The 13,161-nt window shown below is 44.9% G+C and overlaps 1 protein-coding gene across 2 annotated transcripts in view; it reads right to left on the bottom strand.

Moving 5' to 3' along the window:
• Positions 1-12,111, bottom strand: part of LOC110503310 (rap1 GTPase-activating protein 2) — a 106,361-nt gene extending 94,250 nt beyond the window's left edge. The window contains exon 1 of one of the 2 annotated variants that reach the window (XM_036962066.1): positions 11,986-12,111. In XM_036962066.1, the coding sequence (XP_036817961.1) occupies positions 11,986-12,026 (41 nt within the window). In that variant the 5' untranslated portion in view covers positions 12,027-12,111. Of the gene's footprint in view, positions 1-527; positions 753-11,985 lie in introns of those variants that run through there. The other variant, XM_036962065.1, reaches the window with a different exon arrangement.
• Positions 12,112-13,161: the final 1,050 nt, after the last annotated feature.

The following is a 13,161-nucleotide window of genomic DNA, read 5'->3' as shown; positions in this document are numbered from 1 at the left end:
CAAAGCTGTTTAGCTTGAAAACATTTGATCATTTGGATCTCATGGACGGTCCCATTCCTCAGCTGTTAACCAAAAAAAGTGGCAGGGTGTCTTGCTTTGTGTCATTAGACAAAAAGCCATCACATTTTCTGCACTCGAGATTAAAAAAAACGCCACTAGAGAAACACAAACAGAGTCCTACAGATGAGAGGACAACAACACAAAGCAACTCATTGACAACCATCTGTGATCATTCCCCCTGGTAGAGACAGTACAGAGACCGAACAGCAGCCAAGCAAACTGCTGCAGAAGTGTTGCACACACACACACACACACACAAAGTGGAACAGACAAAGCCCTCCACCCATCCTTCCTTTCAAAACACATTCAGCTCTAGTCTGAACAACGGCAGCCTGCTGAATTCACACACCCACGTTCACACACGTTCACACACACACACACACACACACACACACACACACACACACACACACACACACACACACACACCTCCAGCCACCAGCCGTATGAGAGTTAAGGTAACGTACCAGCCGTATCCCCCAAAGGATACACTCCTCTTCCTTCTCAGCATTCTGACAGGGGCAATGGGATTGTCACTCTCACTGTTTTTTTTTATCTCGCTCCTCTCTCTTTCACTCTCTCGGTCTTTGAAGAAGTGTAGACAGTCCTGCTCTGTTTCCCTCCTCCCTCACCTGTCCTGCCGCTGCGCACAGTTTGGCACTTCAGCTTCTCAGCACACAACTCAGCTCCACTCCACACAGAGGGGAGGAGAGAGTACGGGGCTGGGAGGGGCCAGACAAAGGGTAAGACATTCTCATCTGTTGTGTGTGTGTGTCTCTCTCTCTCTCAATCTCCTCTTTCTCTCTCACCCACACTGGACTCCTCCCTCACACTTACTTAAACAGATTCCAGCACACACACACCACATATGCCTACGTACGCACACACATCCACACTGACTTCACACTCCCTGTGTATTCACTTGTCGTGTAACTACTGGTCTTTTTATTTGATCTTTAACTCTGCACTGTTGGAAAAAGACGCGCCAGGTTCACTATTAGTCTACACCTGTTGTCTACGAAGCTGTGAGAAAGAGCTGAACTGAAATGTCCCTCACACCCACATTCCCTCCTCTCGGAGTCACCCAACCTGCCCCACAAGAAGGAAGGAAGTGTTGCCACAGCCGGTGTCACTTCCTCTGTTCTGGACTTACCAGGGCGGTCTTCATCAGGAAACAACTTTATTTATTTTTATCAACGTGGCCCTTGCCAATACAGTCACATACGACGACACACACTGTGAATATGTACTGTACATTCAAATGTACTGTTTATTCATTGCTTCAGACATTTCAGACACTGTCGATTTTGCATTTTGAATGGAAGCCTGATCTGGTCTGATTTCCGGCCTGGTCTGATGAAGCCAAGATTGAACTCTTTTGGCCTGAACACCAAGCTTCACATCTGGAGGAAACCTGGCACCATCCCTACGGTGGTGGCAGCATCATGCTGTGCGGATGTTCTTCAGCGACAGGGGCTGGGAGATTAGTCAGGATCGAGGGAAAGATGAACGGAGCAAAGTACAAAGATCCCTGATGAAAACCTGCTCCAGATCACTCAGAACCTCAGACTGGGGTGAAGGTTCAACTTCCAACAGGACAACAGTGCTAAGCATACAGCCAAGATAATGCAGGAGTGGCTTCGGGACAAGTCTTTGTATGTCCTTGAGTGGCCCAACCAGAGCCGGGACTTGAACCTGATCGAACATCTCTGGAGAGGCCTGAAAATAGCTGTGAGCGACACTCCCCATCCAACCTGACAGAGCTTGAGAGGATCTGCAGAGAAGAATGGGAAAAACTCCCCAAACACAGGTGTGCCAAGCTTGTAGCATCATACAGAAGAAGACTCGGGGCTGTAATTGCTGCCAAAGGTGCTGAGTACTGAGTAAAGGTTCTGATTACTTATGTAAATGTTAATTATAAATCAGACAACATTTATAAAATCCTGTTTTTGCTTTTTAATTATGGGGTATTGTGTGTTGATTGATGAGGGGAAAAAACGATTTAATACATTTTAGAATAAGGCTGTAACGTAACATAATGTGGAAAAATCAAGGGGTCTGAATACTTTCTGAATGCATCTACATACAGTACATACTGTAGGAGCTGCAAAGTTGCCGCTCTGAATGAACCAGGACCCGTGAGACAGCCAGGATGTGTAAAAAAAAAAAAATGGCACCCTACTCACTATATATTGCACTACTGTATATAGGGAATAGGTTGCCATTTGGAACACAGCTCTCAATTGGACTGTGAACAAAAGGAGGGTCCTTCCTGCTCCAGCTCTGCCACATTCTTAGGACTAAAATAAACAACTATGATTATTACTTGTTTTCTTTGTCTTGAAATAAAGTTTTTTTTCCAATATTTAACATAAGAAACACCACTGCCTTTTCCACACTGTCTAGTATCTGGTATCACTGTAACCCAAAGTCATTTTTTGTTTAAGTCAAAGTCAATGATACATCTTTATTACTTTAAATATGAATGTGGTACTTGACTCAAAACTAAAGGAGAGGTTTTTTTGATGCAAATTCACTTTTTTTAAATGGGTACAACTTTGTCACAGCAAGTTCAAACAACTTGATTGTAAGGTTTAAACTGTTTAAACATAAAACATGTTGTTATTGATTATGGAGCATTAACCTATGAAGCATTTCTAAATCTAAATCTGTCAGGACAACTAGGTACTCACGTTTTCTTGGTAATATCACATAGAAATTATATTTTGGTTAAGCAGAGGTTAGTCAAGTCATTGTTTACATTCATTTAAGAAGAACAAACTATCATATTTCCCAGCATGCTCTACTTCATGTAGATTTTTTTTTTTTAAATGTTTTTTAATATCTGTGTTTTTGCATATACAGAGCATTCGGAAAGTATTGAAACCCCTGGACTTTTTCAACATTTTGTTTCGTTACATTTGATAGTTGTTTGACATTCATACTATACTTGGTGAGGGATACATCACGGGTAGCCTATACATGAGGGGGATATACTGTACATTGATTGATTGAGTCATCTTATACTACACAAAGATAAATAACATTCAACTAATCCCCATCAGTTTGTTTGATTGTTTTGCACCCGCGTCTGAAACGGCTGTTCCAGATTAAATGGTTTAGGTAAATGGTTAAATGGTTTAGGTAAATGGTTAAATGGTTTAGGTAAATGGTTAAATGGTTTAGGTAAATGGTTAAATGGTTTAGGTAAATGGTTAAATGGTTTAGGTAAATGGTTAAATGGTTTAGGTAAATGGTTAAATGGTTTAGGTCTCCTCACAATGTTCCTAACCCTGGCAATCATTACGAATGCAGGTTGCGGTTGAATACAAATTCCAACTGTTTTGGATATGGTTTTGCAAAATTCCGGGGACATTTTTTAAAGTTACCAGGTTTTCAAGAAATACCGGTCATTTGATTCCTGGAAACGGGAGGAAATAAGCAGGAAATCCTTCAACCAGGATTTTGTGAAAATCTTGGAATTGTGAGAAAGTTACTTGAATTTTGCAACCCTACTTGCAGCCCTGGTGTGGCCTGTAAAACTAGGCCTCAAAATAAGGCCTTATGAGATGTGTAATGAGATGTGTAATGAGATGTGTAATGAGATGTGTAATGAGATATGAGATGTGTAATGAGATGTGTAATGAGATATGAGATGTGTAATGAGATGTGTAATGAGATGTAATGAGAGGTGTAATGAGAGGTGTAATGAGATGTGTAATGAGATGTGTAATGAGATGTGTAATGAGATGTGTAATGAGATATGAGATGTGTAATGAGATGTGTAATGAGATATGAGATGTGTAATGAGATGTGTAATGAGATGTGTAATGAGAGGTGTAATGAGAGGTGTAATGAGAGGTGTAATGAGATGTGTAATGAGATGTGTAATGAGAGGTGTAATGAGAGGTGTAACGAGATGTGTAATGAGATGTGTAATGAGATATGTAATGTCTCTTCTGTAAGAGTTTACAAAAGAGTATTCTAAGTGCAATCAACTTCATATAAAACATTTCTTAACGTCTGTTTAGAGTTCAAACCGCTGATAACTTTTGTATTTAATGATCAATGAGCTTAAAGTTAAATGTATCTCCATCCTTTTTTGACTTACTCAAACATTTAAAGCTGATACAACTCAAATCTCGACCCCCCTATATGGTCACAGTGACTCGGTTTGAGTAATGACGACAAAATCGCATTAAGGAACAACGTTCCCCTCAACGTCAGCAAGACAAGGGAAGCTGATCATGGACTACAGGAAACGGAGTCCCTGTCCACATCGACGGGGCTGAAGTGGAACGGGTCGAGAGCTTCATGTTCCTCTGTGCCCACATCACTAAGGAATTAACATGGTCCACACAAACCAACACAGTCGTGAAGAAGGCACAACAACGCCTCTTCCCCCTTAGGAGGCTGAAAAGATGTGTCATGGTCCCTTAGCACCTGAAAAAGTTCTACAGCTGCACCCTTGAGAGCATCTTGACTGGCTGCATCACCGCCTGGTATGGCAACTGCTCGGCATCCGACCACAAGGCGCTGCAGAGGGTTGTGCGTACAGCCCAGTACATCACTGCCATCCAGGACCTCTATACCAGGCGGTGTCAGAGGGTTGTGCGTACAGCCCAGTACATCACTGGGGCCGAGCTCCCTGCCATCCAGGACCTCTATACCAGGCGGTGTCAGAGGAAGATCAATTAAATGAGATGAGCATCACTTGAACTCCAATCTGCAGCGCTCCCAGTGAAACTGTACCTCCGTCTGTCTGCCTTTCTGTGTTTTAGATGAGCCAGACTGGATGCCCGGCGCCTTTTCACATTATGACATGAATCACCACACAACGCTCAAGTAGATTGTTATTGTCTAGTGGACGGACATGAGCTGTGTCAAAAAAACAAACGAGGCAGATAAACTCATCAAATGTGTCGTGTCACAACTATTGTGTCAAATGTGTTGTGTGTCAGTTGTACAACCCGAGGCCCACTTTCCATCTGTAATGTAATTTCTGCTTGAGCCGACATATTACGCAGTGTTTACTATGAATGCCATCTCCGCAGCTGAGGGGACGTTGCTTAAGGCGCATTATCGGTTGTACAGTATAGCACGGCTTTAGTTACCCCAGTAAAAATTCACATGAAGGAGACCAGGCAAGCTCTGACCTGATGACACATTCTAAGGTGTACACTTCAACACGGGCACAATGTACTGTTGTACTGTACAATACTGGCAGGAAGGAGCTCCTTATCACAAGCTACTTTTACAGTATAGCAGCCCCACACACTTCAGCATATTTGAAGAAGAATGGCCTTTTCAGTTCCTTGACACACATGCTTCAGATATATGATCAGAAACACCCTGAGGCTACAGTGTAACCAGCAACACCATCAGCCCGTTCACGAAACCGACCCAATGCTTTCGTCCCCAAAAAATAACTTATTTGACGTGAAAGAACGGGACTCAGCCACTGTCATTCAATTCCTTTTGTCCTAACTGCCATCCTATTCCCTTATTGTGCTGGTCAGAATTAGTGGACTATGAAGAGAACAGGGTGCCATTTGGAACTGTCCCGTCTAAGCCACTCCCCCTCTATACAAACCAGCAGTCCTGGCAACCCTTCATTAGGCACACCTGGACTTCATCACGTCCCTGATTACTTCCCCTTTATTTAGCCCTCTGTTGTCATGAGTCCTTGGGTGCTGTTGGTTTGTAGAGTTCAGTACGCGGCTCATGTTTGTTTCGTTTGTATCTGGTCAGTATTAAAACTCGCCTTCTGCACCCGCGTTCTTTACCCGGCGGGTACTTTACGGGAACACACACCGTATAAAGCGAGTGCGTTTACACCACGTTCACGTAATCATCCCACAGAGGGTACAAACTGCCAGAAGTACGTTGAAGTCCTGAGCCAATTAGATGCAGTAATGGATTAACACAGTTTCTAATATCTCCCCAGTGGTGTGTGTCCTCACACATTACTAAAGGATGTAAAGACGTGACACGTGGTCAAATAGAATTGTATTTCTTTGCACATGGCAGCACGCGCAAGACGGGATACATTGTTCAAGGCAATATGAGAGTGCTTTTCCACTCCATTCCTGTGTCTCATTATTTGGGCCAGGAGTTTTTCCTGAGCACATGACCTGACCAGAAACAACATCACAAATGAGCTTCACAATGCCAAATAGCCAGCGTCAGAATTCCCTGACACCCAACGGAGACAGCCATCAATAAACCTTTGTTCCAATGTCAACACCATCAGACACTCAGCCTGATGCCTGCCTGCTCTGTAGGAGTGAGTGACAGTGACAATGCTCAGTACCGATGTTTCAGACTGTCTCTTGTCATGGTGTCTTTTTGTCTAGCTTAGGTAAGCAGCTTTATCAAGGCTCTTTCTATCAGTCTCTCAACCAGAGTTTTACCCCACCTCCTGCCACTGGAGATTTAAGAGTCATGGGGGGACAAGCAAAACAGAGCAGGGGGGGGGGGGGGGTCTGAGGGAGAGAGAGAAACAGAGAGAAAACCAATAGATAGAGAGAGAGAGAAAGAAAAAGAGAATCTGGCAAGGGCCAGGCGGCACTGTTGCATTGCACTCAAAGTACATCCTAAAGTAGAAAGGAAGTGGGTGAAGGGAGGAAGAGAGGGAGAGGGGGACAGACGGAGGAGTGCCGGAGATTAGACTTTAAAATCAGGCGGATACAATATGTTACATGAGTGAGCAGTGAAACCCTCATTGACACATATGGGCCAAGCCCTTAAATACGCAGTTGGACGTTAATTAAACCAGCTTTTAACATGTTCACAATGACGTTGCACCTGAATATATACTGGAGGCAGTATGTATAGTTATGCCAATAAGCTTGGAGCTAAATGGACTGCGGTTTTGCAGTGCTGAATAGGGTGTTGTGTTGATGTCTGGTGGATTGATGGCCTTGCCTTTTCTCTCTCTCTCTCTCTCTCTCTTGTTTCTCTCTCTCACACACACTCCTCTTTCACACACTCCTCTCTCACACACACACACTCCCTCCCCCAATACTGGAACCCCACCCCCATACTGGACCCTCAACACTGGATCCCCCATACTGGACCCCCATTCCACCCCTCTTTCCTGCCACCTCATCCCCCTTTTCACCACCTCATCCTCACCCTTTCATTCTCATCACTCTTTTTCCTTTATTTCATGCTAATCTACATCTCTTTATCTTAAATCGCCCTTCAACCCAATACTGAACCCTTACAAAAAAGGGTTCGCAAAGAGTTCTTTGTGGAGGGTATATGGTGTTACATGGAGCCTTTTTGGTAGAACCTTTTTGGTTCAAGGTAGCACCTATTTTTCCTAAGAATGATGTCTGACAACTTTCCTCCTTTCTCCCTCACGCCGACCTTACTTCCCATTTCACCCTTACTCTTTCCTCTCCCCTTTTCCCTCCTTTCATGTGTTGATCCTCCTTTTGTTACCCCTGTTGATCCTCTCAATACCCGTGTTGATCCTCTCGTTACCCGTGTTGATCCTCTCGTTACCCCTGTTGATCCTCTCGTTACCCCTGTTGATCCTCTCGTTACCCCTGTTGATCCTCTCGTTACCCCTGTTGATCCTCTCGTTACCCGTGTTGATCCTCTCGTTACCCGTGTTGATCCTCTCGTTACCCGTGTTGATCCTCTCGTTACCCGTATGCGCATAGAGCCCAGCGATTTTCTCCACTGATCTTTCATAAGGCCCAACCATACGCCCACACAAACTGCCTCTGTACCAACCACACACCACCACCATGTCACTTTCTACTGAGCCTTTTGCCATGCTCATCTGGTATTCATTCTTCCAGACAGAACACACTGATGAGAGGAGAGAAAAAGTACCTTTAAACCATTCAATAAGCAGTTTTGCTGTTTTTCGTCATTATAGCAAGATGGGTGGGAACGCAGTGCCCTGCCGCTCCAAACACACACACAGCACACACACACTATGTGCTGGATAGCCACATATTATGTGAACGATGAACTTGAGATTTGGAGAGACAACTGCCCTCTGACTCATCTGACAGCTTATCAAAGTTTGCGCTTATCCCCCAGGAGTGAAAGTGAGAGAGCAAGAGAGAGAGAGAGAGAGAGGGGGGGGGGGGGGGGGGGGGGGGGGAATGTGAAAGAGGGAGAAGAGATGAAAGAGCCATTCAGGGTGAAACTAAGATAAAGGACAGGGAGAGGTGAAAGGAGAGAGATACAGCGAAAGAGAGACAGAGAGACAGAGAGACAGTCAGAGAGAGAATTGAATGAGGGAAAAAGGAAATGAAAGATCCTGAGATTGAATGGAAGCCAATCAAATAGGGGAGGGAATGACAAGCAGGGCGGTGAGGTGGAAAATGGAGCTAGCGGATGAAGAGAGGTTAGAGAGAGAGAGGATGTGAGAGAGGACGTGAGAGAGAGAATAATGAGAGGGAGAAAGAGATGAGGATGACAGATGGAATGAATGAAAAGAAGAGGATCACACGTAGAAGAGAACGAGTGCACTCCAAATTGACCTTTAGACATCCAGGTACAGTGGATTGGGTGCACTCCAAATTGACCTTTAGACATCCAGGTACAGTGGATTGGGTGCACTCCAAATTGACCTTTAGACATCCAGGTACAGTGGATTGGGTGCACTCCAAATTGACCTTTAGACATCCAGGTACAGTGGATTGGGTGCACTCCAAATTGACCTTTAGACATCCAGGTACAGTGGATTGGGTGCACTCCAAATGTACCTTTAGACATCCAGGTACAGTGGATTGGGTGCACTCCAAATGTACCTTTAGACATCCAGGTACAGTGGATTGGGTGCACTCCAAATGTACCTTTAGACATCCAGGTACAGTGGATTGGGTGCACTCCAAATGTACCTTTAGACATCCAGGTACAGTGGATTGGGAAAGTATTCAGACCTCTGCACTTGTTCCATATTTCATTATGTTACAGCCTTATTCTAAAAATGATTCCATAAAAAATCTACACACAATAACCCATAACGACAAAGCGAAAACAGGTTTTTAGAAATGTTTGCATATGTATATAAAAACAAAACTTCGTTATGACAATCGAAATTGTGCTCAGGTGCATCCTGTTTCCAATGATCATCCTTGAGATGTTTTTACAACTTGGAGTCCACCTGTGGTAAATTCAATTGATTGGACATGATTTGGAAAGGCACACACCTGTCTATATAAGGTCCCACAGTTGACAGTGCATGTCAGAGCAAAAACCAAGCCATGAGGTCGAAGGAATTGTCCATAGAGCTCCGAGACAGGACTGTGTCGAGGCACAGATCTGGGGAAGGGTACCAAAAAATGTCTGCAAAATGGAAGGTCCCCAAGAACACAGTGGCCTCCATCATTCTTAAATTATAGAAGTTTGGAAGGACCAAGGCTCTTCCTAGAGCTGGCCGCCCAGCCAAACTATGTAATCTGGGGAGAAGGGCCATGTCAGGGAGGTGACCAAGAACCTGATTGTTACTCTGACAGAGCTCCAGAGTTCCTCTGTGGAGATGGGAGAACCTTCCAGAATGACAACCATCTCTCAGCACTCCACCAATCAGGCCTTCATGGTAGAGAGGCCAGACGGAAGCCACTCCTCAGTAAAAGCCCATGACAGCCCGCTTGGAGTTTGCCAAAAGGCAACTAAAGGACCCTCAGAACATAAGAAACAAGATTCTCAAGTCTGATGAACCCAAGATTGAACTCTTTGGCCTGAATGCCAAGCGTCACATCTGGAGGAAACCTGGCACCATCCCTACGGTGAAGCATGGTGGTGGCAGCATCATGATATGGGGATGTTTTTCAGTGGCAGGGACTGGAAGACTAGGATTGACGGAAAGATGAACGGAGTCAAGTACATAGAGATCCTTGATGAAAACCTGCTCCAGAGCGCTAAGGACCTCAGACCGGGGCCAAGGTTCACCTTCCAACAGGACAACAGCGCTAAGCATACAGCCAAGATAATGCAGGAGTGGCTTCGGGACAAGTCTCTGAATGTCCTTGAGTGGCCCAACCAGAGCCGGGACTTGAACCTGATCGAACATCTCTGGAGAGGCCTGAAAATAGCTGTGCAGCAACGCTCCCCATCCAACCTGACAGAGCTTGAGAGGATCTGCAGAGAAGAAAGGGAGAAACTCCCCAAATACAGGTGTGTCAAGCTTGTAGCGTCATACCCAAGAAGACTCAAGGATGTAATCTCTGCCAAAGGTGCTTCAACAAAGTACTGAGTAAAGGGTCTGAACACTTATGTAAATGTGATTTTTTTTTAAAATGCTTTGTCATTATGGAGTATTGTGTGTAGATTGATGAGACATTTTTTTTATGTTATCAATTTCTGAATAAGGCTGTAACATAACAAAATGTGGAAAAGGTAAAGGGGTCTGAATACTTTCTAAATGCACTGTACAAATTAAAAAGGGGGAGAGGGGCTTTATATATAGCCTTGTCCCAGATCTGTTTGTGCTACCTTGTCAACTGAAAGACCATAGGAGTTGGCAAGGCAGCACAAACAGACCTGGGATCAGGCTAGGCTGTACAGGCTTACATCAAGTATCAAAGTCTCATCTGCTGTAATTTATAGAAACACGATGCCTGCTTAGAAACAGCCAACACTTTACCAAACATCTAAATGAATCTGTGGAGCGTATTCCTTATCTATGCCAGTGGAGGCTGGTGGGATGAGCGATCGGAGGACAAGCTCATTGTAATGGCTGGAATGGAATAAATGGAACGATATCAAACACATCAAAAACATATGGATAACACGTTAGACTCCTTTTCATATATTCCATTACAGCTATTACAATGAGCCTGTCCTCCTATAGCTCCTTCCATCAGCCTCCACTGATCTACGTATCACCTCCCATAGCTGGAGGCTGGCTGGCAGAGATCTGAGAGGCAGCAGTACACCTGAGAAGATCCCATTATAGGTCTATTTCCAGCTGTCACCAAGAGGATGGCGATAAAGAAACCATTACGTTGCAGAACATTACAATGGGAGATTTGCATCTACAGTATCACACACACACACAGACACGCACAGTGACACACACACACACAGTGACACAAGTGCACACACAGTGACACACACACACACACACACAGCGACACACACACACACACAGTGACACAAGTGCACGCACAGTGACACACACACACACACACACAGTGACACACGCGCTGTGACACACACACACACGCACAGTGACACACACACACGCACAGTGACACACATGCACGTGACACACTCACACACATTCTCTCTTTAGATGAATGACTGGGTGTATATATTAGACAGAGGAAGCTCAATCTGCACTTGATGTACCAGAACGTGGCTAATGCTGTTAATTTCCATTTCCAGAGATGAATCTGTGTAAATTCATTTTTTTTAAAAAATGGGCTGGCTTTCAAAAGCTAAGAACACTATATTCCCTCTGTGTCAATGGAAGCTTCTGAGGGAGTGTGCTCATTAAGACACACACACAAGCGTGTGCATGGAATCACACGCACAATCATACACACAGATTGAACACACACACACACACACACACGCACATCTGCATAATGTTAGCATCCGCAAAATGCCTTCACACACACGCACACGTGCACACTCAGAAGTAAACACTTCTGCACAGCCAGTGCCTTTGATATGACTGGCAGCTAAGCGTTCCCACGTTCTCTCTTTCTCTCACTCTGTCTCTCTCTCTCTCTCTCTTTCCATCTCTCTCTCACAGCAGCCAGTCTGCAGCTGGCGGTGCTCTCACACTGACGAGCACACAGCAACAGTTTAACACGGTCTCTCATACGTACTCATGCCACCACCCACTGTCTTCTTGTCACAGCAGCCAGAGAGAACCAAACAGGAATATAGTGTATATGACACGACTTCTATAGTACTGTCCTCCTCAAGGTTCATGTGAAAGCTTACCTTGACTCGCCCACGGATCCCTTGCATGCTGTAGAGAACATGTCTTAGCGAGTGGCTGGTCCAACATTAGCGGATGGAATGGCAGAGCATGAGAGGACAGGGGAGATTGACTGAGATGCGTGAGTGAGAGAGAGAGAGAGAGAGAGAGAGAGAGAGAGAGAGAGAGAGAGAGAGAGAGAGTGTGTGAGAGAACGAGAGAGTGTGTGAGAGAGCGAGAGAGAGAAGGAGAGAGCGAGAGAGTGTGAGAGAGGAGAGAGCGAGAGAGAGAGAGCGAGTGTGAGTGTGAGAGAGAGAGAGAGAGAGAGAGAGAGAGAGAGAGAGAGAGAGAGAGAGAGAGAGAGGGAGGGAGAGAGAGAGAGAGAGAGAAAAGCGAGAGAGTGAGGGAGAAAGAGAGCGAGAGAGAGAGAGAGAGACTGAATGCAGGATGCGTGGGAAGATGTTGTTGCCATGGTGAGGGATACGCCTAAGCTCATTCCTGGTTGGGTGATGACCTAGAGGAGAGGAGAAAAGAAAGGAAGTACTGTGACATACTGGTTGAGGTCTTCAGTACCTTCACCTTAGTCACAGTTCAGTGCACAGACACTCACACCCCCCCAGGCACGCACGCACACTCCACGCACATGCCTCACAGCCAAATGAGACTGCACAATGAGGTAGGGGGGGGGGGATACAGCATTGAAATCAACGACACCAAAAAAATACACACACTCTTATATCCACACCCTTCCACATGCACATACACAGACACACACACACACATACAGAAACAGATACATACACAGACACACACAGAAACAGATAAATACACAGACACACACACACACACACAGAAACAGATACATACACAGACACACACACATACAGAAACAGATACATACACAGACACACACACATACAGAAACAGGTACATACACAGACACAGACACACACACACACACACACACACACACACACAGACACACACAGAAACAGATACATACACAGACACACACACATACAGAAACAGGTACATACACAGACACAGACACACACACACACACACACACACACACACACACACAGACACACACAGAAACAGATACATACACAGACACACACAGAAACAGATACATACACAGACACACACAGAAACAGATACATACACAGACACACACACATACAGATACATACGCAGGC

Source organism: Oncorhynchus mykiss, chromosome 24 (genome assembly GCF_013265735.2).
Source record: "Oncorhynchus mykiss isolate Arlee chromosome 24, USDA_OmykA_1.1, whole genome shotgun sequence".
Taxonomy (NCBI): Eukaryota; Metazoa; Chordata; class Actinopteri; order Salmoniformes; family Salmonidae; genus Oncorhynchus; species Oncorhynchus mykiss.
Note: the sequence above shows the minus strand (reverse complement) of the source record. Positions and strands in the feature narration are given on the sequence as shown.